This window comes from Protomyctophum bolini (assembly GCF_963924005.1).
Source record: "Protomyctophum bolini genome assembly, chromosome: 4".
Classification (NCBI taxonomy): Eukaryota; Metazoa; Chordata; class Actinopteri; order Myctophiformes; family Myctophidae; genus Protomyctophum; species Protomyctophum bolini.
This window is the reverse complement of record NC_137865.1, coordinates 27,389,662-27,416,533: the sequence shown is the minus strand read 5'-3', so window position 1 is coordinate 27,416,533 and position 26,872 is coordinate 27,389,662. Positions and strand designations below refer to the sequence as shown.

The 26,872-nt window shown below is 40.4% G+C and overlaps 2 protein-coding genes across 3 annotated transcripts in view; both read left to right on the top strand.

Moving 5' to 3' along the window:
• roraa (RAR-related orphan receptor A, paralog a) overlaps positions 1-7,817 on the top strand; it is a 60,673-nt gene extending 52,856 nt beyond the window's left edge. The window contains exon 10 of the mRNA XM_080760920.1: positions 472-7,817. Coding sequence (XP_080617046.1) covers positions 472-636 — 165 coding nt within the window. The 3' untranslated portion in view covers positions 637-7,817. The remainder of the gene's footprint in view (positions 1-471) is intronic.
• A 1,895-nt stretch (positions 7,818-9,712) lies between these two features.
• ice2 (interactor of little elongator complex ELL subunit 2) lies at positions 9,713-26,644 on the top strand. Of its 2 annotated transcripts, XM_080761389.1 has the most exons (15): positions 9,713-9,762; positions 13,181-13,285; positions 13,727-14,072; positions 14,174-14,293; positions 14,382-14,516; positions 14,720-14,836; positions 16,109-16,268; positions 17,411-17,583; positions 17,669-18,497; positions 18,606-18,775; positions 19,041-19,170; positions 21,801-21,870; positions 23,124-23,174; positions 23,998-24,226; positions 25,849-26,644. In XM_080761389.1, exons 1-15 carry the CDS (start codon positions 9,749-9,751, stop codon positions 26,023-26,025), a joined length of 2,826 nt encoding a protein of 941 aa, XP_080617515.1. In that variant the 5' UTR covers positions 9,713-9,748; the 3' UTR covers positions 26,026-26,644. The 2 variants fall into 2 exon arrangements, 1 of the variants encoding a protein (XP_080617515.1); XR_013963930.1 differs by lacking the exons at positions 23,124-23,174; positions 23,998-24,226; positions 25,849-26,644 and having other exon boundaries at positions 19,041-19,747.
• The last annotated feature ends 228 nt before the right edge of the window (positions 26,645-26,872 follow it).

The window sequence follows — 26,872 nt, the reverse complement described above, 5'->3', positions numbered from 1 at the left end:
TTCGAGTTAATAAAAAAAAAACGAATGGTTCAAATGCATTAATTAAGATTCGAGTGCCAACCCTAACGAGCGAACATTCAAACCTTGAATGTTTGGGGACAGCCTTAACACACACACACACACACACACACACACACACACACACACACACACACACACACACACCACAATTTAACCTAGTTGGTTCATTCACTGTTAAGGGCATTGGACCCAACTTCAACGTTTAAAGTTTCATGATGCTACGTCTATTTCGAGCAGAGGCACGGCGAGATTTATCAATTGCATCCACGCTTCCTAAGATGAAGTGTCAAGTTTTTTCCCTGCTCGCCAAGTGCTTGTCTCAATATTTACCAGTCTGTTTGCCCCCTGTGTGAGTGTGAATTCACTGTAAGGAGGAATGTTTTTTTTTCATTGCTCTATAGTTCTCGCCTCACTGTGAATCTAAACAGCCTGTCTCCTTTCTCTCCACAGTTGATATGCAAAGTGTCGACACTGAGAGCGCTGTGCAGCAGGCATACAGAGAAGCTTACGGCTTTCAAAGCAATATACCCAGACATTGTGCGTGCCCACTTCCCCCCCTTATACAAGGAGCTGTTCGGATCGGACTTTGAGCAGTCCATGCCCGTTGACGGGTAGCAGCCCTGCCACAGGTGCCAGTGTGACCACCGTAAGAGTGGGGGTGAGGTTGGGGGTGTGTGTGTGCGTGTGTGGAGGAGGAACCTGAGACACTTTAACGGTGCCCTGCATAAACCAGGATGGACGGATGGCACGCTGTTCTGTTTTTTTTTTTTTTTTTTTTTTTTTACCTTGAGGGGAGGGCTTAGGGATTAGCTTTTATGGTGGTTTACTTTACTGAATTCAGTTCTCTTTGTTTGGAAGGCATGTGGGTCTCGAAAAAAAAGAAAGAAAAGAACTCGGCGATCAAGAGAAACATAGAAACAATTTCTGTTCAGATGAACTTGACCTTCCTGTACACATTATCACATCATGGATATGAATCCATATTGCTTTAACATAATGCTATTTATTTATTTATACTAACTGTATATGTTGGGATTATGTGAGCATATGGCCTGGAATTATCTGAATAATCAATTAACCACATGAACCCTTGTGTCCCTATTTAGGGCAAGTTCTGTCAAATTCTAAACTAAAACAAACGATAAAAAACATATTTAAAAAAATAGTGACAATAGCAGATCTACAATATCACAATGCATTGCTATGCAACGCATTATGAGCGTGTATATCAGCTATATATGCTATTTGATGTATGACAAAGTATATATGGCTTAAGTGGTTAAGTGGCATCCTTTAGAGTTCAAAAATACTATTAACTTTCTGTTAGAAAGTACATCCATGCCCCAAAGACAATATGTTTTGAGGCCTGTGTTTGCAGAATTCCACTGCTATGCGTCTGCCTTCCATTTATATACCCGCTCCCCCAAACTGAAACATTTACATTGCTGGTATATGTGCACATCTGGGTCAAGTTCAGCCCATTGTACTCTTGTGTTCTCTTGTATCTTTTGGACACAGTGCTTGGAAACGGAAAACTCATGGCGACTTTGAAGGGAGGTACCATCGGCAGTGGTGATGCAATCCGCACCTCTCTGTGGACAATCGTTTAAAAAATAAGATAAAACAAAAGAAGCATAGAATTCTGGTAATTCTAGTCAAAAACACAATGATTTTAGCTGTCAAAGACTCCATCCACCGTGGTTGCATAGTGAAATCACGTAAGACCATCTGCTATTAAAATTCCTTTCTCTGGATGGGTGCCCTGAGGAAGCACAGGGCACTGACACAACGAAAAGGGTTCATTCCACCTGTTTTCTAATGTACTACAGGGTATACGGTCATAAGTACTTACTATACAGAAAAAAGTAATGTTTATAGAATCTATTTTAAATAACATGTATGATATCAGTAGTTAGACCATTCTTAATTGTTGAATTGATAAGGCACTTTTATTTGCACCTTTCTTTAATTTAAGACTTGTATATTTACCTAGTGATGTGTTGCATGTGCACAAGAAATACAAGTTGAAGCGTGATTACAGAGGGTAGTCCTGGGAGCTGCAGATGATAACTGGTCTGAGAGTGTGGCGTGAGAGGGCTTTTTGTTAGGGATGGCTGGCACTGGCTGATCAGGGGCAGGGGGTCAACTCTGAGGCCTGGACGAGAAGGCAGGTTACACTCCTTACCTGTTAGCCTCACCAGACGTAGCTGTTCTAATGCATGCACACATCTAATACAAATGGCATCACCTGCTAGGTGGGCCACATCGGTGGGGTTTGGAGCATCAGGACAATTCAGGTAGTTGCCAGTTGGAGACATGTACTGTACTTGACTCTGAAATATTTTGCTGTGATTGTCTAAACCTTTTCTTTTGCACTCTCTGGGTTGGCAAAATCCCATCAATCTTGCAATGAAGAAAACTGAAATAAATAAACCATGAAAAGTATTTATAAATCTGACCTAGGTCTGATTACAATCAACCTCAAATGAATAGCTTCTGACGGGTCAGCTGTTTTGCGTAATCCAATTGTTCCATCTAGTGGAAGGTTGAGATACAGCAAGCCGGGTAATGGCTGATTGACCTAGAGATGATCCACAGAGTTACACTCATGAACCTCTTTTGAATACTGTTCTCCATCTTATGTGCGAGAGATTTGATCTGCCTCCTCGCCACAGCCTCAGCCCAGCAATGCCACGATGCACGACACAAAAGAAACAGGAAAGGGAAAGTGAATATTCAAAGCCTTGTCTGGTAGTAAAGCTTCTATTTTTGTAACATGTTTTGGTTAATTAACTCATGAAAGAGAAAGAGGGAGAGAAAAAGATGTCAGGTAGCACTAAACTATATTCCCGCAATAATTAGAGGCTAGCTGTTTGTTTGTTTGTTTGTTTGTATGGTTTTAGGGGAGACATGAAAATGGTGTAGGACAAGTGCTATTTTCAGAATTCTTTGTTGTTGTGCTTTTGTTTCGTCACGTGTGTCTTTGTCAGTGTTGTAGTAAAAGTGTTTTCAAAAAACAAAAAAAAAAACCCTGGATGTGCCAAACGGTAGTCGTTGCTTCTACTGTACTCTCCAGTCTAAATGTAGAATGGATTGCTCATACATTCCTGCAATCTTGGTAGCGGCTTCTAGGAATATCGTAATGGGAGAAAAAAAGAAGAAAAAGACGGCAAACAAACATTGATATCCCTTTAGAAACTCATCAAAGCATGATAGTCAAACTAGTCACCGACTTTAACATAAACACCAGTTGGGTTCATTTGTTTCTTTGTTTTCTCTGTTTGCACACTATCATTCCTCTACCGTGCAATTTGCACAAGGCACTAACGCCTTGGGCTGTCACCCCTCAGGGAAGATTTTCTTTGTCTTGTAGTGGACAGTTGTTGAACTCTTGGTCCTTATTAGTTTATCTTGTTTTGTTTTTGTTTGTTTTTATCTTTGTTCAGGGATGATCCACATGAACAGGCTTAGATTTATTTATTTGTTTCCATTATTGATATTCCTTAAGGGGCTTTCAGCCCCATATAATCACTACACCCCGTCTTTAAAACTCAAATCCCATTACTTATTCAAAACATAGATCAGCATTTCTGTCACACACACAAAAAACGAAAACGTTTTTTTTTTAGTCTTGATTTGGTTTCAAATGGTGTTATCAGGGTCAACTTTTAAAAGAAAACCCCTCTTTGTTAAAAAAAAAACCAAATATTCTTATGCAATATTAAATCTGTCGTGTGTGTGTGTGTTGGGCCGTAGTAGATATGCTGTACCTGAGTAATAATCTCTGTTATTATCCTGTCCTATTTGGATATGCACAAAGCCCTCTATGACAAGTAAACCTCAGACTCCCAGCAAAAGAAACCCAGTCTGGAACACTGCTAGACAATCCCGGTAGAGAGGCCTTAGGCCGCAGTGAGAGCAGAGAAGAGGAAGACATGTGAACGCTCAGGGTTATGAAATATGGATAGACAGAAGCTGCAGCTGTCTTTCCTGTCCTCTTGGACAGTTGTGGAGGAAGCATGGCTCTTTCAATAATTCCTTTTGATCTGTTAACAGTTCTCAATTGATTATTATGGGAAAAGGCCGAAGATTTTTGGCATGGCACACTGAACATGCAGTACAGCACTTACGGTTGGTAGTATCATGATTAAGAGAGTGAGCGAGATTCAGTGAGACTGGCTGTTTTTAAACTATTAGTCAGGTTTCCTCTTCAAAGGCATTTTATGTTACTCTTTTGGATGCTTCATTACTTTATAGCTCATTTTACGGTCACACAATAAATAATAAAAACAGGCATGCAATGTAATTTTGTAAACTGTAGTCCTATCATCAAATTGATTCCTCCGTTAATGCAAAGGCAAATCTGGTTGGTGTCTTTTAGTTTAAATCGAAAGGCTATAAATGATGCTGACACACGGCCATGTCTACAGAAGAAACAAGTTTAAATGAGCCTTAAGTGGTGATTTGCTTCTAATGTGTGTACTACGATATAAGACAAGCAATAGCCTTGTCTTACTATCGCACGTCTCTGAGGAGTAGCCGCTGTCATTTTCTATTTCCTTGTTCTACACGTTCTCGATTCTGACGCTTTGTCAAATCATTTCAGTTTCACATGAGTGATAAAGCCCCCACCGCTCTGTGTTCATCACCGTATATAATTCTAGCCGTATAGTTGTGACCTTGGCAGAATAGTAGTAAAATGATCATCATAGACAAGGATACATGTATCTATCTACAATATAAACTACTTCTTTAGACAGTCCTTGTGAAGAGATGTCCTGTGTAGTCTCACATGAGATAAACCCATTATGTAGTAAGGGATTGATGGTGTGCTGTTCAATCAATGTATATACAAAAAAACAAAAATGTGTTGGTCCTTCTGTCTCTGCTCTGTTGTCTGTGTGTAAAAAAGCAATAGTGTGTGCGTGTGTGCGTCGTGCGTGCGTGCGTGTGTGTGTGTGTTTTGTACTCTGTGTGTGTATAAAACAAACCCCCAGACAAGGCTTTAATAATTACAGATGAACAGGGTTTTCGTGAACGAGGAGTCTGTAGGTCTTGATTTCCTTTGGATTTTTCTTTTCTTTTCTCTTCTTTTAAAAAGGCTTTGGTAATGCTGACCTTGATGATCCATCCATAATAGGTGTAGGTTTTTAGGAGCATGACATAATGCCTTCAACAATTCATAGGTCTTCAGAATACTGTGGAGCAACATAGATGAACTATAAGCGGAATACACACCATATCCATCCTTTTAACCAGCATGGCCACAGCCTGACCCATTAGGAATTGTGCACTCTTGACTATAAATTGTAAAAACGAGTGTCTTGACCATAAATTGTGAAGATCTGTATTATGTCATGCTTATATTTTACATGTACTGAAGTGTTTGTTGTGTTACCCAGATTTATAAGTCAATTTCATTGCATCTTTAACAACTCATTTTTCGGAAGCACAGCTGATAAGGTTTTATGATTAAATTACATTTAAGAATATAGTTTAAAAAACGAAAAGCGACTTTTAGCCATAATCGAATGTCAAGCAATAATATATGTGGTGTATTACTTTTTTGATTTCTCTGCCTATAGGATTTGAACATCTGCATGTAAATACACTTCTTATTTATCATATTTGGTTCTGTTTTATGTTGATTTCCTGGATGTTTATTTTTTTGTTTCATCTGTATATTTGACCAGTTTTGTTCCCAGGTGGTGAACAAAGAACTCGACACGGCCTGTATGCTGTATATCTTATTTTCTCACTCTCTCTCTCTCCCTCATTCTCGGCTGTTTATCCACCATATTTAATGTTATTATTGATCACATGTATAAAGGTAGCTTGGTAACTTCTGTCTGTATAGGTAAGAGGAAAATACTGCTACTAAGGCCTACCCCAGTGCAAATATTTATCTGTTTATCAATTACACCATATTGTACGATAACTTTAGTTTCCTTCCCTCCTTTAGGAATAGTTTGATAGGGAAAGGGTGTGCCGACATTTATTTTGTGTTTCCCTGACGTGTGGTGCTAGGTAAGTTAATTTTGTGATCAAAGTATTGATTCCTAGGCCTGGCCACCCTATTAGTCCATTCATTTCATTGCGTATTGGTGCATTATTGATATTAGGATTCAATAAATAATAATGATAATGGTTATGATAGTGGTTAAATTACCCAGCCAGTACCTGTATCAGTGTGCTAGCCTTGGGATAAGATGCTTATTTCCTTCTCACTTATAGCAAAGCTAGTATCTGCTAATAAACAAGTTATTTAAGGTTGCTTTTCTGGTTTGTGGAAAAAAATGATAATGTTCAAACTGAAACAGCAGTATTGTGTTTGTTTCCTTTGTTCTGATTGTAAAAAACCACTCACTGAGGCTGTAGTTGGTCAGGTTTTAAGAAACTTAAGTATTTACCTCTCTTGTGTCTGCATAGCACTTCACCTGATGCAGGGAAGCGGTGCCCAGACATGCTCAAACAGAGCCTCTTTATGGCTTATTCATTCCCTATTTAGACCATCCTGGAACAGTGGTTTTCTCCAGACCAGTGGCATAGACATTTTTGCACCACATTTAAGTGTTATTAAAAATGTACATGAAAGAATTGCCATGTGAGGATAAAGTTGACCTTTTCTCTCCACACTGTAGCAAATGTCAGTCCGAATATGCTTGCAATAATACACAATGTACGACACTGAGTGCCTCTTGGTGTTCCAAGATGCATACACGGTTTCTGATTGTCTCTTTTTGTGGTTTTCCAAATGTGTACTGAAGTGACAATGTATTTTGTACATGAGGATGAACTCTCGAGCCTAATTTATGCTTTGTCGCGTGGCGGTGTCCCTCGTCGAAAATACTGAATTTCAGTTATTTTTGACGAGTGACACTGTTGTGCAGTGAAGCATACATTAGTCTTTACTCTCGTGTGCTGAGACATTTTAATTTTTCTCTTTACATGTTGTTGATCATGTCCATGAGGTTGATACATTCATGGTTGAGGTGTTGATTTTACGGAAAGCGTAGGCCTACAGTACATGCTACCCCACGCCCATACTTTGTTCCGAGAATCGATCTGGAATTGTCGATTTAATGCAGCATTTTTTTGCAGATGATATTGCATAAAAAGTTCACTTGCACAATGTTTTTGGAAGAGACAAAAACAAGTAGGCGGTTCACATGACTTCATTTCCAGTTTGTTTTATATATTTTCTTTTCTTTATTTTTTCACTAAGAACAGAGAATTGACTAAAGCATTGTATATCAAGTATTTGTATGTGGTATGTAAAAGAGGCATACTGTACAACACATCTGAATTTCTTTAATGTTCTGTGTTTAATGTGAGCTCAGTTGGTTGGGGGTAAAATATGAAGGGTGGGTGGAGTACAGGGGTGGAATTTTCTCCATGCAAAAGCAGTACAAACTATGGGAAAGCCGAAACTAGTGTGTGGTTGTCACAAAATTTCTTAGTCACGTTTGCTACTGATGTTAAAATGGGGACAGATGATCATGTACCTTTTTATCCAGCTCTTTTGAACTCTTTAGCAGGTAGTCTATTCACAAACGTAGTTTTGCTCCTTCTCGTCTGATTCTTAAATATGAAAATAAGTATTTTGATTCATTTTGTAAATACAGCTGTAAAGAAAAATAAGAAATTTAATGTTGTCTTTTAAATACTTTTCATTCTAATATGAATGTTGTTATATTGTACTTAGAAACTGTACCTTTAATATTACCTTTATTAAAAGTGCATTGGACACATCGATTTTAGATGTGCTTTATGTGCTGTTATCCCATAATAAAATTTACCGCTTGTAATGGTCTTTTATTTCCTGTCTCCTCTGTTTATCTTTTTTTAAAGATAATTTTGACGCTGTACAGTACACTGACTTCATCAGTCCTGTCACTATCGTCCTCACTCTCAGCATATCTCTTAGGTCTATTATGAAATGCGGTTCTTTCTTTTGGAAGCGGAAGCTTATTCCTAAACTAACACTAAAAGAATCACGACTAACATTTTGTAATCACTGCTGTGCTGTCTATAGATGAGTGGATGTTCGTGGTGGGAAATGATCAATTTGGCTGCCCTGAAGACACAACGCTCTCTATACTGTATGTATTATGAAACAGTCTCAAATAAAGGTGGCATAGATAGACCCAGTCATCTTATCATTAACCTAATTAAAAACTATCAATTATCTTAACAAAAAAAAGAACTGCACCAAAATATAAAATATAGGAAAATGATTATGTCTTTAAATCTTTCACTTTGAATAGTCCTACCTATCCCAAAAAGAGCCTAGACGCGCACACACACACACACACACACACACACACACACACACACACACACACACACACACACACACACACACACACACACACAGACACAGACACACACTTTCCCCAGAGAATCTCCATGCTCTCACAGTCACCTTGCAAAATCAGTAGAGGTTTTACATCCATGCAATTAATTCTGGCTTCAGGAGAGAATTGTTGCATGCTCGCAAAATATATACTTTCCTAGCTCGATCGGATATTTTGTATGTTGATGAAGCACATAGGCCTAATGTAACATAGTTGTGTGTGAAACTATCATTTGTTTGCAAATGTTTAAGTGGTTTCAACAAATCTAGCAAGCACTTTGCCACGTAAAATGTATTTATTAATTTTATCATGAGAATTCTTAACCCTAGAAGCTAGAACACTAAACTGTGTTACACCATCACTAAACACGGGTATATTTTACCTGATAAAAATGTATTTGTCATCAAAATATATTGAATACAGCAATACATGGCAACTTGAGGTAGGCTACTCTTCATTAATATTTCATCATGACTTTCCAAAAAAAAAGAAAAAGAAAAATAGATATCAGTGAAAAACGTGGGTATCATTTTAAAGATATTCCTAAAATAAACAAAATAGAGCTGCGAACTTCTCCTTTGGTCCATCCATTCCTGGGACATGTGATAGTGTTGGGTCAGCTACCTCACCATGATAGTAGCTTGATCAAGCTACAGTTATGCCCCTGGAGAAATGTAGCTTGAAAAGCTACAGCAAAAAAAGTCCCATGGCAGCAGAAATATGCCTGTCTCAACTAAGTTTTATTATAAAATAAAATAGGGGATTTGTTGAGGATACTGTTACATTATGACATTTGATCGTCAATGTTACAGATATCATCTTAACTGTAAAAAAAAAAAGCCACATTTCCAAGGCCAGAGGTGACTAAAAAATAAGTAAGTTGTTAATACTCAGCTGACATCAGGCCATATCACTTTCTCTTGGAGCAAACAATATTACCCACAATCTTGTTTAAAACAATGAAAATAACTAATAATAATTTTATTGGTATGACCATGACGAGCCACATAGGCTACATTAAGCATCATAGTCGAAGAAGAACTACTAAAGTAGACTAGTAGTTTATTTATTTTCGGTCATGATAGCATGATATGGCATAACATAAATTTCTTTATTTAATCAATATAGGTATTAGTCATCTATTCCAAAATTTGTTTTCATATTTAACATTATTATGATTTTTATGTATTTAAAAAAATTCCCACAGTTAAGATGAGAACGCTTGGTGTGTGTGTGGACCGTTGTGCAGTATGGCACCTTGTTTCCGGGGGGATTTGAATTAGAGTTGCACCAAAACATTGTCGCATGTTGAACGTTTTTGTTATGCTGTCGGCTGTCATGTCAACAGCAATTGTTTGAAAGTTTTCTTAATGGATCTAGTATGGTAAGAGCGCAAGGACATTACAATTATATCTACGACAGGAGCGTGTTGACCTAGCTCCGTTTGGAACCTCTATATCTACGCTGCTACGCTTTTCGCATCCGCGTAGATATAGAGGTTCCAAACCCAAACGGAGCTAGTGTTGTCTGTGTTGACCATGATGCAATGATACCTACAGTACCTACGATCTAGTTTAGCTGAATTAGCACAGAACTAAAGTACGATACTGTTATCGGTACACTGTGTCCTTAGTCCTGACTGTACTTAAACTGTTGAGAGAGAGACAGTGCCTGATTTAGCAAACAGGGGGCTCTAAGCAAAGCATTGTCAGGGGTCCCCCTGCACTGCCACGCAGTGCCCCGGGGGGTCCGGGGGGGCGCTAGCTCACCCTGGGTCCAGAAAAATCTGTAAATTTGCCATGAAAATGCTTCAATCTGGTGCACTTTGAGATCAAAATTTTGATCTAGTAGATCTGCTATTTTTGCTCTTTTTAAAATTGAAATTCTGAATTATTTTTGCTATTTCTGAATTGAAATCTTGAAAAGTTTTATTTCATTTCAAATACTTTTTTTTTTTTATATATATTTTTATCCCACGATTTTGTAACCCATTTTTCACCCCTGTGTCAATCATCTAATGTGATCCTGGGCTCTACACACCCTCCACCAACCTAGTCCCCATATATGGGGGACAAGGGGAGAGCAACGGACTTGAACTCATGCTTCTTTCTAGCCCCTCTCGGAACCCTACATAAAGCTTTTATGAAATTTGATTGTCGCTTTATGTAGGGTTCCTGGTCATGATAAGATTTTCTAATGCGATTGTTGGAACGCGGATATAAACAAACTCATCGTTTAGTCGATCGGCGCGCTATCACGAATTCTTTTCCTGTTATGGCTAACGAATGTGCGAACTATAAGTACCTGACATACCTCTGAGAATATCTCCTGTGTCGCGGAAGCCGTTAAGTATTTTTAATCCATGTTTGATTAAAAATGTCGCTTTGATTTCTTCTTGTTTATTTACCGTTTATTGTACCGCCTCCCGATGTGCGGTTGGCTTTGCGGGCTACGTCCCTGCCTCTGATCTGCTCCGTCATAGCTATAGCACCACTAGCTAGCCAGATAGGCAGTACAATGAGGTGTCAATAAACAAGGTAGGAAGAAGCGACATTTTTAATCAATCATGGATTAAAAATACTTAACGGCTTCCGCGACACAGGAGATGTGTCGGTATGGTATGTAAGGTACTTATAGTTCGCACATTTGTAAGTCAACACATGAAAAAACATTGTAAAAGCGCGCAGAATCTTTTCTCCTTGCGTGTTTACATTGTATTTGTGTGTGCGTAACTGGCGGCAGCCCAGCGTGAACCAGGACCCAATGGGTAAAGTAATCAAAGTGTCAGAAACTTTACTACATTTGGGTTCTGCTTGTGGGGCTAGCTTCCTTCATGCCTGAGTGTCCAATTTGCTCCTTTACACCTGACAGGGGGGAGTTTCCCTGGTTGGACGTAGCGCGTGGAAATACAAATACATTTATATGTTCTTACTTCTTATGTTAAATTTAGGAATTTAAATGCAAATACATTAGACATAAAAAAAAAACTAGTAGGCCTACATTATAGACTGTAGTAATTAAAGCGGATCATGTTTGCATGTGTGGAATTGTAATTGTTTTGGGGGAAAACTTTCACCTGGACAGGACCTTTAATGACAATGTCACACCGCTCCCTATCACTCAGCTGTCCTGGCCAAAGAGCTGGGTCATCAGTTATGATGTCATTCACTGGCACTGCAGGTGCTTCAGAATCAGATTGCTCCTCCTCTGGCTCCTCATCTTCAATTCCATCTTCAATATCATCATTATCACTGTCACTGTTACTGTCACTAGTAATAATATTAACAGCCCTAGTTGCAGCAGCAGCCTCACTGGTACTAGCCGGTGATGATGATGATGGGGTACTACTGGGGCCCCAGTAGTACCACCATCATCATCATCATCGTCTTCAACTCTTCATCATCATCATCATCATCATCACTGATACTAGTAGCAGCCCTAGTAGCAGCAAACTCACTTGTAGTCGATCGACTAGTAGTTGCAGCCTCAGAACCAACCTCATTGTTATTGTTAGTGTCTACATTAGCCTCCTGGTGCAACACTTCCTCTTGCTCTCTCTCCTCTAAAATTGGGTTGGGTTCTTCTGCTGGCTTGAAATAACTTGTTAGCTTGGGTAAAGAAGCCCGGAGCATTTCAGCTTTTTTCTTTTTCTTGTCTTTTTGAGATCCACTGGGGTAAACTCGTTTCATGATTGGTGTTGCTCTTAGTTGCACTCTGACTCACTCATTCAACTAAACTAGTACAAACGCAAATGAACAACAAACTGATGCAGCAGAAAATGCAACCAGAGAACATATGCATGACACACTCACTGAACACCTTATTGGTAGAGGAAGCCTATTTGTTGTAATTTCAATTGGTTATAGTGTATCATGTAAGAACACACTTTTGTTATTGAAGAGCAGGGTAAATATGACGTTTTGCGCCAAGGTACTATTCCTTTCCTGACAGTCTAGGCTGTATGATTGTTGTTGTTTTGTTTTGCAACATTATTTCCACGTTGAATCGTTCTGACGGCCAGGTTTGAGCAGCAGTATAGGGGGACAAAGACCAACAGGGGAGCCCACGACGGGACGGACGGCTGCGACCGGGCGTCGCTTAACGGGGGAGGATCATGTAGAAGTGACGCTGAGGAAGCGACGCCATGGGCCATGGCCCTGGGGGGGCCCCCCTAACCGACCGCAATAGGCGAAAAATCAACTGCGAGTCTGTGACGGAACGGGCTGGTGGGGCTGCGATATTAAACATTTTTCAGGGTGAGCTCTCGGGGCCTCTGCCCTCTAGCTGTCGGGGCTCTACGCAGCTGCGTAGTTTGCGTAGCGGTAAAAACCGCCCCTGGAGAGAGAGAGCCTGGGCACACCTGAACTCTTCCATGCGCGGCCAAAAGAAGCTGTCTGCCGGGGTCTCTTCCGGATTTTTAGACAGCTGGTGGATGGAAATGAAGCTCCACCCACGCGGCATTCGGGGTAGCCCAAGATTTAGACTCGTATCGTTTTTTTCGATTCTGACGTCATCACTCTCTACGAGAGTCTAAGTGACCATACTGCTTATTTCTTGCCGCGGGCGAAAATCCATGCCTCAAAGTAACTCTTACCTTACAAATGCAAAATCTAAGCTGCTTTCCCGGTTGCCCCACTTAGCTCACTTATGGAATCTTAGGTTTGATTGATTGATTGAAATATTTAGGTGTGCCCAGACCCAGAGAGAGAAAATACCAATAGCCAATTTAACACAGAGGTGCCCACTGCCCAGTCTGCCCACTCTTGCTTGGTGCCCACCTGTCCGTTTATTTGTTCTTTTAGGGAAGACTCTTCTCCAGTCACCGAAACAACATTCTTTACAAGGGATGTTTATGACAAATATTCCCTTGCACCTACTATATCAGAACTGTGGGCCATCACACAAAGGTACGTACAGTGTGGAAAAAAGTTAAAGAAAATCACTTGTAATATTTTGAGCTTGTTTTAACTTCAGTATTTCCATTATTTATTTTGTTACTTTATACTTCTGAGAAATAAAAAACTCCCGCACTATACGTGTCGGTCTAAGACCTTCGTCTTAAAAATAGCCTGACGAAGGTCTTCTCTATGGTGTTCTCCTATGCACCTGTCACCTCTTTAGGTGTGCAAGAGATTACTTTCTAGTACTTCTACCTCATATGCCAATATTGTACCTTTTACTACAATATTTAGTTAGTAATTGTTACTTTTAGATGATTAATTCAAAACAGATTTATACTTTGGCTTTTTGAAAATCAGCCATTTTCTAAATAATTGTATACATTTTTAAAGATTAGATTGTAGATGTATGCACCGTTTTCATTAAACTGATATATTTGTACGTTTAAGTCCTCCTACAGTGACGGTTGAAGTGAAAGAGGAGTCCCGGGGTGCTAAGCCTGAAGGCCCCGCTTCCCAAGAACAGCATTCAAGGGTCACGGTCCAGGACAAAGGTCATGTCAAGGACGAACACGGTGCATGTTGGGAAAGCTGTGATAGTGACAGTGCCTCTGCACGTGACACCAAGAAGAAGAAGAAGAACAAGAAGAAGAACAAGAACATTCAAGATGTTAAGCATGAACCTCATGACAGGTTTCCTGAACCCAGGCTGCCTTACCCTTGTATGTCCATCCTGTCCTACAATGACCAGAAGACATATCTCGGAATCCTGGCAAAGAAGATGAAGGCTCCACATGTACAGTTTGAGACTTATATAATGCAGTTTTATCATTTCTTTCCCCTTTCTTATTCTCATTGCAGACTGCAGTGCAGAAATAATCCTTTGTTAAATTACAGGGTTTGAAGATGCGAGTGAAACAGGAAGAGGCCCAGTTCACAATGTACCTGCAAGACGTTGCAAGAGTGTGTGCTGATTATTACAAGTTCATATCCCAGGGAGCTTTGCGATATTCAGAGGTATTGGTACTACAAGCCCCATAATTCTTGTTTTCAGTATTCTAGTATCACAAATGCGTCAACTCAAAAGCCCTGTTTTGTTCCCCAGGAGTTCCTCAGCGGTTGTTTAGAGTATTTAAGGACCTTTCCACAGTTCAGTCAGATCCACGAGACAACCAGTTTGACAGGAGGAACCTACAACCCAAGGCTCACTCTGACTTTTGAAAAACGGCTGCTAGCACTGGTAATGTACTACTACTACTACTATACCATGTGTATAACAGTAACACAATAGTTCTCGGTTCTATCATATCACTTTTGTCCTTGTGCCATTTTCTATATTGCATTGGCCAGCTTTCTGTCATTTGAACTTGTGTTGAATTCTAGATTATCTTGATGTTGGTGCATTTTCTCATTTCCATATTTGCTCCCCTTTTATTTCTTCAGGGCAAAGTGGATATTACAAGCCACAATATAGTGCCTGCTGATGCACAGCTTGCATCGGATTATGAGAGTGTTTCATCAGAGAATCCCCCATCTCAGAAAGCGAAGGACAACCACGCTGTAAGCAGTTGTCTGTATTTCTTTTTTAATTACCCTTACAAAGTAAGCCACACAGATGTAGAGTTTTACAGTTAGGACGGGATTCATGACCTGAGGCCTTTTAGAACTCTGTTGCAGCATTTGCAGTTTTCACAAATAGCCTCCAGAGGGCGCTCATGTATAACAGACACCAACTAGTGATATGAATCTGCAGTATTGCACATTGTAGTGTGTAGTAGTTATTCTTCACCACTTTCATCTGGCTTCCCTATAAAAATACAAAAATAAATAAAAACTATTCTGTTTAATTCTAATTCTAAATTCTAATTCTAAACTCCAAAATATATATTTTAAAATATCGATCTACAAGCTTGTAACACATCACATTTTGTTACTTTTATGCAACACCATTATACAAAGTATAAAATATGGCTTAATTAAAGACCTTATACCTAACTACACTGAGACATTGTGTAGAAATGTTGGAGAGCAACCTTTGGTTTTGTGTGTTAAAGTTAAAGGACCACTTCACCCATTTTCTAACTTCATATTTGTCTCACTAATGCTCATTATAAGATGGAACCATATCTGTCTCAGGCTGTGGACAGTTCACAAACCTGCCTAACAGTGACATCATCGGTAAGCAGGTTTGGTCTTTTCAAACAAGATGTCAAACTTTTTTCTTCTTTAAAAAAAGAATAAAATAAAAGGATGTATTGTCTATTAGCTTGGAATAATCCTCAATAATGCTCATTATATTATACATTTCTTTCAACAGTAGACAATTGACAATTAGGATTCCACACTACAGCCTTTCTCTCCCTTTAAAGTTAGCATTCTGAAATAGAAGCCATTATTCTCGTGTTAATTAAAATAAATAAATGTAAATCTTGTTTGAAATGACCAACCCCTGCCTACCGATGATGTCACTGGTACTTGGTAGGCATGTTTCTGAACTGTCCACACCTTTCCCTCTGAGACACACATTAACATTAGTGAGGTCCAATTATATGAAAATGGGTGAAGTGAACCGAACTATTCGAATACAATAGTTGATTAATAATGTATCCTCATTTGGCTTATTTCATTAGGTGAACATTTCCAAAATAGTGAAATTAATAGGGAATACAAACTCATGTGGGCGGTGTTTGTAAATCAGTTAATTTAGTTAATTAAAATACAGTTTAAGTAGATTTTCTTTCTTTATTTAAAACAACTTGCTTCTCGATTATTGAATTAATCAAAAAAGTAAACGGTAATAAGATTAGTAACCTGATGTGTTACATTCTACAGTCCGTCAGCCGGGACAGAAATGCAGAGAATCTATGTGCCCATTATGAACCGCATGTATGCCTGACACGAGATGCCCTCGTCAGGCTGCTGGACAACTTTGGCGATGAGTTCTCTGATCCATGGGAGCTGCCGGTTTCTGTCAAACTAAACCCAGGAAAAGGTACAATATATGCATAGAATGTTGTCATGATCTGACACACTGGAGCCACATATAATTGTATCAAAAATGAAGAAGATCAAAGCCTCACTTTTCTTTATACAACTGTGCACATGTAGACAGACTGTTGACTACGTCAAAGGAAAAGAGGGCACTGTTTTTCTGATGATGGGTTCTCAGATTGGTGCACATGTGGCATGAGCAGCTAGCTCCTGTTGCCTCAACAGTGTTTATTTATAATTTTTATCCCACGATTTTGTAACCCATTTTTCACCCCTGTGTCAATTATCTAATGTGATCCTGGGCTCTCTGCCAACTTGGGGAGAGCAACGGACTTGAACTCATGGTTCCTTCATGCATGAGTGTCCAAGTCGCTCCTTTCCCTGGTTGGACGTAGCGCATGGAAGGAACACGTTATTCCAACCAGTTCCTTTCCCCTCCATCAGGCGCCCCGGCTGGCCAGGGGGAGGCAGTTTAGAGACCAGGATTACTGCATGTTTTTGTGAGGGTACCTACCCTCACACGGGGAGAACATGCAAACTCCACACAGAAAGGGGGGTCATGAGACATGGCCAAAGCATTTCCAGGGGTCCCCAGCCAGTTGAGAACCCCACACAAATCATGCAGTAATCCTGGTCTCTATGTGGCCTACCCCTGGCCAGCTGGAGGGGAAAGGAACAGGTTCGAATAACGTGTTCCTTGGCTTCCACACGCTACATCCAACCAGGGTAACTCCCCCTTGTCAGGTGAAAAGATGCGTCTTGGACTCCTCATGCATTGAAGGAAGCATGAGGTCAGTCAGTCCGAAAAAATCATGGGATAAAAATTTAATTATGAAAATAGAGGGATTTTTAATTTGTCACAAAAAGGATCATATTGTGTTAAATTACAAGAGCTTTATTATGCTTGCAACTTATGATATTTTTACATTTACTCCACTGCTAGTCATGAGATATTTGAAGTTGATTTCTAATCACGGATTGAAATTGAATACATGTTGAATACTATCACCAGACGCATATTTATTCAAGGGGGAAAGAGGTCCTATGTCATTTCTTTAAATTTAAATATTTATTATTAATCAATTGAACACATGGTGGCACCATTTCCCATGTTCACATTTCTAATATGACTCTCATCACCAGGCAGGAAGACTGTGTACATAGACTCTCCCCTGATGAGAACCGAGGTCACTGTGAGAGAGAGGAGCCATATTTTCCACGAGGAGAGTCTGAAGCTCTCCATCAGCAAAGCTGGCCAAACACATGCTTACAATGTGATGACGGAGGTCACTGATGCCAGGAATAAACACACACCGGTATGCTCACATCCTGCAACCAATAGCATTAACTGACATCTGTGATTTAAACACAAATACTGATATCTTTGAATGTTTAAAACAGGAGATCTCCCAGAGAAGTTTAGTGTCATTTGAAGAGACTGGCCTTGACTTTGAGGTGGATCTCACTGACCTGGAGACGTTCGGAGAGGCAACAACTGCAAAACCGACTGTGAAAAGGCTGAAGACTGACAGTGACGAGCATGTAGCCGTTCCAAGTCCAAACACTTCTCCACAGACAAGGAAAACTATGAGGTCCAGTATGCGTCTTGCTGCTAAAAACACCACAACTTGTCCACTAGACGAGGTCAGTTCCTCATTGTCCCGCACAGGAGATTGCCTGAACGAGACTTCTCAGCCAGACTGCGTTGAACCCAGTGCCTCACAAATATCTGAGCCAAAGGTCACACAGGTGAGACAGGTCCAGAACAGTCAAGAAGAATCGGATGATGAGAAGCTGATCATTGACGACCCCTCGTCTCCACCCACAACACAACCCACGGGATCTGAGACTGCGACCGCCTACCCAACCCCTCACTCTGTTGAATGTGTCCCTGCAGATCCCCAGTCTCCCCAAAATGTACCTATGCGGAAACGAGTCGGTAAAAGAGCCAAGGTGGTCCCTGGGGACCAGCTAGGACAGCTCCTACGCATGCAGACAGCCATGCTGAAAGCTGCCAAGGACCCGACCAAACCTACTGCCGCATTGTCGGAAGCCTGTTCACCCCTACGAGCCGCTGGAGCCCCAAGCTACACCCACCCAACCTCCCTGGTCAAGACCTGTGTGTCTTCATATCTAGAGAGCACCCAGAGCCAGGATGGCGAGACCTGTTACGCTGCTGCGCGCGGCGGACCTGCAGCTTCTGTTGACCTCATTGCTGTAGAACATAAGAGTTAGTGTCAACATGGCATTTTCTGATATCTTCTGATTTTAAGATATTATCTGTCTTATGTTACGACACTATAGCGTTGAGCTAATATGACCTGTCCTACTCCTCCAGAAATCCTTTCCCAGGAATTGCAGGCGAGTGCAGAGGATGCACAGGATTACGAGGCTCCAGAACAGGGCAATTTACTGTACAATCTGTACAGTCTGCAAGATGTGCTGCTTATGGTGCGCAGTTCTGTGAGCTTCACCCATACCAGGAGGGTAGGGGACGGCTCCAACTCGGTAAGAGGTTCTACCATCTATTGTGCCAATATACCATATTTAACTAACGGTATGGCCCGGCAAACTCTTTATTAAATGAGTACAATCTTAAAGTAATTTCTAATATTTTATATGGGTGTTATATTTATCTGAGCATCACGAAATGTTCACATATTCTTTCTTTTTTATGATATGGTCATGTTTAACACAATGTTTTTTACTTGTTTTCATCATAGTAATAACATGTTTATTTTTGCTTTGTAACCTTTGTCCTATCCCCTAACAGTATGTACCAGTCCATGTGCTCCCCAAGTTGGAGTACCAGATGTGCTACGGTGTTGAGTGTGTCACCCGCAGCGAGTGCTGCCAGCAATGGGTAGAGACACTGCTGCACTCCAGCACTGTATGCTACATAGGTAAAAGGAATCACCATCATCAGCCCTGTCTTTTTTTATGTCCACAGACCAGACCAACCAAAGGCACGAAACGGTTCCCCCAAATTGTTAAATGCGCACTACTGGGATTTGGAACCACGCCTTTGTCCTCTCATTTTTCCTAACAAATGCCAAGAAAATCAGCAGTACAAACATGTATGTGGTTTATGAATGAGCATTTGCTCTTTGAGAGCAGCCCTCCTTCACAGCAGAGATGATTAGAGCGTATGCTCCCACAGACCAGTGAAGTAGTCATGAGATGACTCATCATCCCACATGACTGTTTGCTGATTTAGTTTGTCCTGTTGCCATAACTACAGACATTTTTGGTTACGGAGGCATAACAAAGAATGGAGTGTGCACTGTGCAGAGCTTGGTTAAGTATTGTTTTCAGCTTCAGTGGCTTTTGAGCCGAATGGATTTGATGTTATGTTTCTTATCTCTTGCTCAGGGTTCTGAGGGAAACCGTTTTTCACTCTTCTATTTTTAAACAGTCTTTCCCGTTTGGATTTGTTACAGTGTGGGTGTGGCTTAAGGGAAAGCACTATTTTGTACACAGGTGAGGATAGGAAGTGTTATCCTAGATTGTAGGCTTCTAGCTCCTAGGCCATTTCATATACTGCATTCCAGCAGAGCTTCTGTTTGTTGGAGGCACGCCTTAGACTGTCTACCTCACTTTGCATTTCATATTTTCCATCCAGTCTGTTTAGGTGGTTAAAGCTTAACATCCGTAACCTTGTGTTCAGTAATTCATCTATACAGGAATCCTGTACTACACTTTTTTACACAAGTGTTCATATTGGCTTGAGGTGGGAAGATTATTATTATTTTTTTTTTATATATATATTATTTATTTTGAGGGTTTTCTTTACATAGACACAAGGACAACACAGCAGACTTACATACAAGACAGTTACTTACATAAAAACAACAATGAAGAAACAAGGAAAAAAATAGAAAAAATAGATAATAAATAATAGTTTCCAAGTGGTACATGGGTTTTATAATGCATGAAAGATTAATTCTGCTGTGATGTGTTTTGTATTTGCTTCTATAATTACAATTACAATACAAATAGTTTGCTCTATACTCTATCTAGTCTAGGCTCCACAAATTACACTGGTTTTTGATTCTGAGCAATAATAATAATAAACTTTATTTGTATAGGACCTTTCATATATAAATGCAGCTCAAAGTGCTTCACAGGGCAGGACACAAAAATAGAATACAATAAAACACAAGTAGTTAAAATGACAGAACAATGGCAAAGAACAAATTCTTTTAGGCACTTCAAGTAGGCCAGCATTGGAGCCTAGGACCTGAGGGGGCGGTTAGGGACATATCTAGGTAGGCAGTCACGGAGGTACAGAGGTGCAAGACCATTTAGGGATTTATAAACAAGTAAAATAATTAAAAAAAACACTGGGAGCCAATGCAGTGATGATAGAACTGGGGTGATGTGTTCTCTCATTTTTGTTCTAGTTAACACTCTAGCAGCCGCATTTTGAACAAGTTGGAGTCTGTCCGTTGATTTCTTTGGCAGGCCTGAGAGGAGGGCATTACAGTAGTCTAATCGAGAAAAGATGGATTCTCATTGTAATGGTTCTGTCCTCCCTACACTAACTGTGCAAAAACGAAAGTGGGGCTAACTGGAAGCTGGTGCAGATTTGACAGAAACCCCATTACTGAGAACCTTGAATCTTTTAAGAGACGATCCAATTAGAACCACAAGAAAGGTTGAACTCCCTACTTTTTTAATCATTGAATGAAAGAGAACAGAAATAATCTATTTATCATGCTCTAAAGACCGCTGGGGGTCCCTGGACCACACTTTTAGAACCACTGCCCTAACCAACACTGTGCCTCTATCAGATGTTAAATGCTGAGAGTAGGGCAAAGGGCATCATCTCTAAACAATGTTATGTGGCCCAAATCAATGAACGTGATAGGATTTGACAGGAACATAGTCATACTTTGTCATACACTTTGATGAGATCACTCACCTTGTTACAACACGTACATCTCCTTTGTGTAATCCTGGGTCTATTTAGACGTTAGTCAGGCTTCCTTTTTTGCTTAGCGTTAGTCATATGGTTTATCACGAGGCAGTTCTTGTATGTATTGTATATCGTCTCTGTCTGGTGGAAACCTCATATCTCCAAAACTGTTACTTTTCAACATTTCAACATTTTGATGCTTTCTGTGATGCTGTCGAATGATCAAGTAGGGCGTTGATTTACGGAAAAAAAAACAAAAAAACAACACAAATAGTTAGAATATGGAGAGATACTGTAGGAGTTTTCTGCCCGACACCAACGATATGTTTGGCTCTGAAATTTCAGACCCAATAGCAATATGTGTTTGAATGAAGACACTGTTCCCATAACAATCTGGTACAGGGTTGGGTGGGAGGTTATATAAGGAAGCGCTAGCATTTCTTACATCCTAAGATCCTAACATCTTTTGTAAATCATGACAGGCTAATCACCTCCGTGGCCTTGTCACCGGCGATGAGGGTGTGACATGTTTGATGTACAGGCTCATTAGAGCTTGTTCTTTTCTCGATGCACATCTCTCTGTCTGACTGATGATCTGTCTCTCTGTGTCTCAAGCTCACATCAATGCGCACACATCAAAAGTAGCCCTGCTGAGAAAGCTACCTGAAAATCAGATTGATTACAAGTGAGTACCCTCTGTCCAGATGTGTTGAGGATTACTGCTACAAAACCCACATCTAAATCAATAGGACAGAATGGTGCACCTTTTGTGGGGGAATTGAGTGACATTTGGCACAAATCATCCACTTGGACTCAAGGATCAACTGATTAGAAGTACCTGTTCGGGGGCACGGTGGCACAGTCGGTAGTGCTGTCGCCTCACAGCTAGAAGGTCCTGGGTTCGATTCCCGCTCGGGACGCTGTGGGCGCTGGCGGAGTGTTTCCTCCTCCGTGTCATCTTTGCCCATATTGAGAGCCGAGGCGGGGTTGGCGAAAGGGCCTTTCTGTGTGGAGTTTGCATGTTCTCCCCGTGTCCCTCACAAAAAACATATAGTAATCCTGGTCTCTAAACTGCCTCCCCCTGCCTGGCCAGCCGGGGCGCCTGATGGAGGGGAAAGGAACTGGTTGGAATAACGTGTTCCTTCCACACGCTACATCCGACAAGGGAAACTTCCCGTCAGGTGTAAAGGAGCAACTTGGACACTCAGGCATGAAGGAAGCATGAGTTCAAGTCTGTTGCTCTCCCCATGTCCCCCATGGGGACTAGGTTGGCGGAGGGTGTGTAGAGCCCAGAATCACATTAGATAATTGACACAGGGTGAAAAATGGGTTACAAAATCGTGGGATCAAAAAGAACCATGGTAATTAAATTCCTTCATTGTCTTTACTACATACAGTATACTGTATTATAGTGTAGCAGCTAATTGCATTTTTCCATTATAATCGTTCACAAATGGAAACAAGTACCAAACTTTTCACGAAGACTTCTTAGGGATTGTTCTTCAGGTAAAACCCATTAGTCACAAAAAAATCAAGGTGGCTGCCACATTTCCAAGATGGCCACCCGTTAATACGTTTTTTTGGAGCAACTTGGTGTACAATTGTCCAATATTAATGATCTTGCTAGCAGATAAATGCCTCTGGAAAGGCTAAGAAACTTCATTCAACCATACTAGCACAAAGTTTTGTCTAAAGAATGACCCAAGAGGTACAGTCGAATTTTGGTCCTTGTTTCCAGATTTGAACGATTGTTGTGCTTATCTGAGTCTGCACAGACACATGTAAACAGCAAATGGCTGCCTCGATGCATATTACTGCGATGTGGTATTTCTAGTATTCTCTTTCTTGTGTGAATCTATGTTGTGATGTAATATGGATGACTGTTGAGTGTTGAGACACATTTATTGTAACCTGCTTACTTTTCTTTCCCACCCACAGACATGCTAAACAGCTGAACATTCTGCATCACTTACTGAAAAAGATGATTTTGTAAGTAGGGGTGTGGTGGGTAGTCTCTTGACTGTGTACTGTTGAGCGTGGGGCTTAATGAAAGGGTGGCACATGACCTTGGTGTAGTAGAGGTCATGGATTCAAACCTTTTGAGGGAGGGATGCACACGCAGATTAGACACCAATGGACCGACATGTGAAAACAACGGTCGCACATGCGCTGCTCCATACTTGTGGTTAGGGTTAGGTTAGGTTGTCGGTCTAATGGCAGTCGGACCAATAGTATGTCTAAACTTTGACCTTTCTGTCACATGGAACTAGTTTTTGTGTCCAGTATCACTACGCCAGCACCTGCACAAAACCATAGTTCCGTATGACAAACTTTGTCCTTGGTCAAAGTTGAACGAAAGTTGCGCTATATGGTAGAAATAGGTCAACAATACAAATTACACTCGTTTTGTGGATTAATTTATTTAGAATGAGTGGCCGGAACTACTTAATATTTACAAAACCCAGACAAGAACCATGCAATCAATTAATACCTTTGCACATCTGCCATCACGCTCTCTTTACATGAATGTTATTGCATCACAGTGTTGTCAGACAGCCGCAGGCCAAATTTCGTCACACGTGTGTGTGTGTGTGTGTGTGTGTGTGTGTGTGTGTGTGTTACTGTTTGCTTTAGACAGAGGTATTATACAGTACAATATGCTTTTCAGTCACACAATAGAAATGATACCTGCTGCTTTAAGGGTCTGCTCGCCTGCATTCCTCACTGTGCCGCTGCATTCCTTCAGCATGAAACTCAAACTGAAGGCAATGGGAAGGGATGCCTCTGAACTCTGTGCGTGTGCTCCACACAGGTTAGAGGAGGGACGGTACCTGATCAGGCACAAGGGTGGCGATCCCTTTGTGACCATATTGAAAGCAGCAAACGGAAAGGAGAGCCAGTGCACGGACCTCCGCACTGTGCCCCCGCCCCCTGCCTGTGGCCCCGTGCCCTGGATAGCTGTCGACCCAACTGTGGTCCTGCCCTTTCACCAGAAGCACGGCCGTGTTCCCTGCACCTTCCCCCCGAGACCAGACCATATGGTACGTTCCTGGTCTATGATGATCCTTAAAAGACTTGAAACCTCAATATTAAAACAGTCTTCAAGTATCTTCAATGGATTTCACATTTTGATACAAACGTGTTTCAGCCCTTCTGGCCTTCATCATCAGTGTTTGAGGTCATATCCTAGGTGGATATGACCTGAATATAGCTCATCAGTCATTAATATGCAACAAATATGTATGCATATTACAACATCATCATACACAGTACAATATCCAAAAATATAGAATGGAAAATATAAAAGTTATGTTATAAAATTGAATACACATTCAGAGATTAGTGAGATTCAGAGTGGAAGGAAAAATGAAATTAAAAAACGGATCTGAAAGCAAGAAATAAGCAGAAAAAGGTACAAATATTTTTATGTTGTTTTTGCTATACTATCGCGTATGACATCTGTTCGTGCAATGTCCCATGTTCACTTCATGTTGGTACAAATCGCTAGTAGTCTATTTCACACTAACTGCCAATATATACTGTACTATAAAGATACTAATATGCACAGTAAATAAATACTATAATATAGTGTTGATTCGAATTGGAACACAAAGTGTCTATTCATTCACTTCTTCTCAGATGGGCTGGACCAGTGTACCACACAGTCAGCTCATTACTGCCAGCAGGGACAATGGAGACCACAAACATTCATTTTTATTTTATTTGTTATTTTTTTACTCAGTGAAACATTCTGTGGAGGTCTGTCTGAAATAATAAACAAACACACCCCAAAGACGTCACCACATGCAACTCACAACATCCCTCACAAATGCTGCCATTTTAACCCAGATAGATCGTTAACCCCTATACGTAACTAACTAATAACTATAGAGGGTATGCATGTGACATCATCATCGTACTCTGAAGTTATGCGGAAACGCCTGCTGAGTGGCAATAAACAACTTTCTGGCCTTGACAGCCCATACATCCAAACAGATGTATTAAATGCATTAAACGATATTAAACTCACCTTTCCACTCGATTTTCCACTCGCATACCTTCTCTATACCTTTCAATCTGGGAATCCCTTTTGGGGTAGTTGTTGCTACAGCAGCGGTTCCTTTTATTCTTCTTTTTGGCCATCTACTGTTACCTCCTAACCTAGCTGATGCACACCCCCACATGGAAATATTAATTTCATAAGCTATATAGAGACATACATTTCCTATTTATCCAGATATGCACATATTTGAACCTGAATATGGCATATATGCAGCATATGCTATATTCTGCATATGCTTGCCATATATTGGCATAATATGTTAAAATATTTTAAATAACACCATAGCACCACCATTAGCCTTTTCATGGAGCCCGCGCACCACATTTTGGGAACATTTGTTTTTCAGAAAACGTAGGTCAGGATTAGATCAGTTGCGTTTGGTTGTCATGATCTGGCCTATCTTCACCTCTGGTGTTAATCTCTTTAAACCCTATTTCCCTCATTTCTTTCCCCCCACAATGCATGTTGTGCTATTTTTGTGAAATGTTCGCCTATTATGCTATGGTTCATGTGGTTAATACTTACAGTAGTAGTGACTGAAGTGTATACTAGAGATTTCAAATAAGTAATTTTAACTTTATTTTCTAACTCTTTTTACAGACCCAGAAGGGCAGGCCAACACCATCCAACAAGCAAGGAGGACAACCACCACAAGGCAATTCTAAAGCAGGAAACAAAAAGAAGAACAACAAGAAGAAGAAAGCAGGACGTGCAGCTAGGCGTAATGAGTGGATGAAAAAGACAATTCAACAGTCCTTTGAAAATCCCAACATTTAACATTATATTTCACGTTTCAGTCTCTTATACCCTTAATGATGTCATCTTCAGATAAGCTGAAGCTAAAAACGATTGGGCATTGCTTGGCTTGACATTATAGACAAACATATGCACTTTAATTCAGACATGAATGTTACAGCACTTGTAGTGTTTATATTTGTATAGTTTTTGTTTCTCCCCCGGCCAACTGGGGCCATGTTGTAGGTCAAGGTAATTGGTGGCTAAATTGCAGTGGCGTGCACAGACATTTAGAGGGGCAGGTGCTCAAGTGAAAAAAGGGCACCTTGTGGAACCTGGCCGGTGTGAGATTTATAGATTTTGGGGCATAAATAATAAATTAGAAGCCTTTTTTATTAAGAATTGATCAATGTCACCATGGTCCACAAACTGTACACTGTACAAAATGAAATGTAAGGGAAACTTTGACAGAAAAAGACTCGCTCACCGTATAGAAAATAGAAGTAAAACTCCTTGGACTGAGACTTAAGAAAATATTTTTTATTTTATTTTATCATGCTCATAAAGTGCTCTGTGCTCAAAGTGCAATTAAAAAGCAAACGTTTAGGTCCTAAGACCTTCGTCAGTGCTATGATAGCACTGATTAAAAAGCAAACGTTTCAGTCCTAAGACCTTTGTCAGTGCTATGATAGCACTGATGAAGGTCTTAGGACCGAAACCTTTGCTTTTTAATTGCACTTCCACAGAGCACTTTATGAGCATGATAAAATAAAAGACAAAATATTTTCTTTAGTCTCAGTCCAAGGAGTTTTACTTCTATTTTCTATACGGTGAGCGAGTCTTTTTCTGTTATATAAATGGTCTACTCTAGGTTGTAGTGCTTGACTGT

Bases quoted from the DNA above. Each gene is read 5' to 3' on its own strand.
- ice2 (XM_080761389.1), top strand. The intron at 14,073-14,173 runs GTACAGTTTGAG...GTTAAATTACAG, and splicing joins AGAAGATGAAGGCTCCACAT to GGTTTGAAGATGCGAGTGAA. The intron at 19,171-21,800 runs GTAAAAGGAATC...CTGTGTCTCAAG, and splicing joins CAGCACTGTATGCTACATAG to CTCACATCAATGCGCACACA.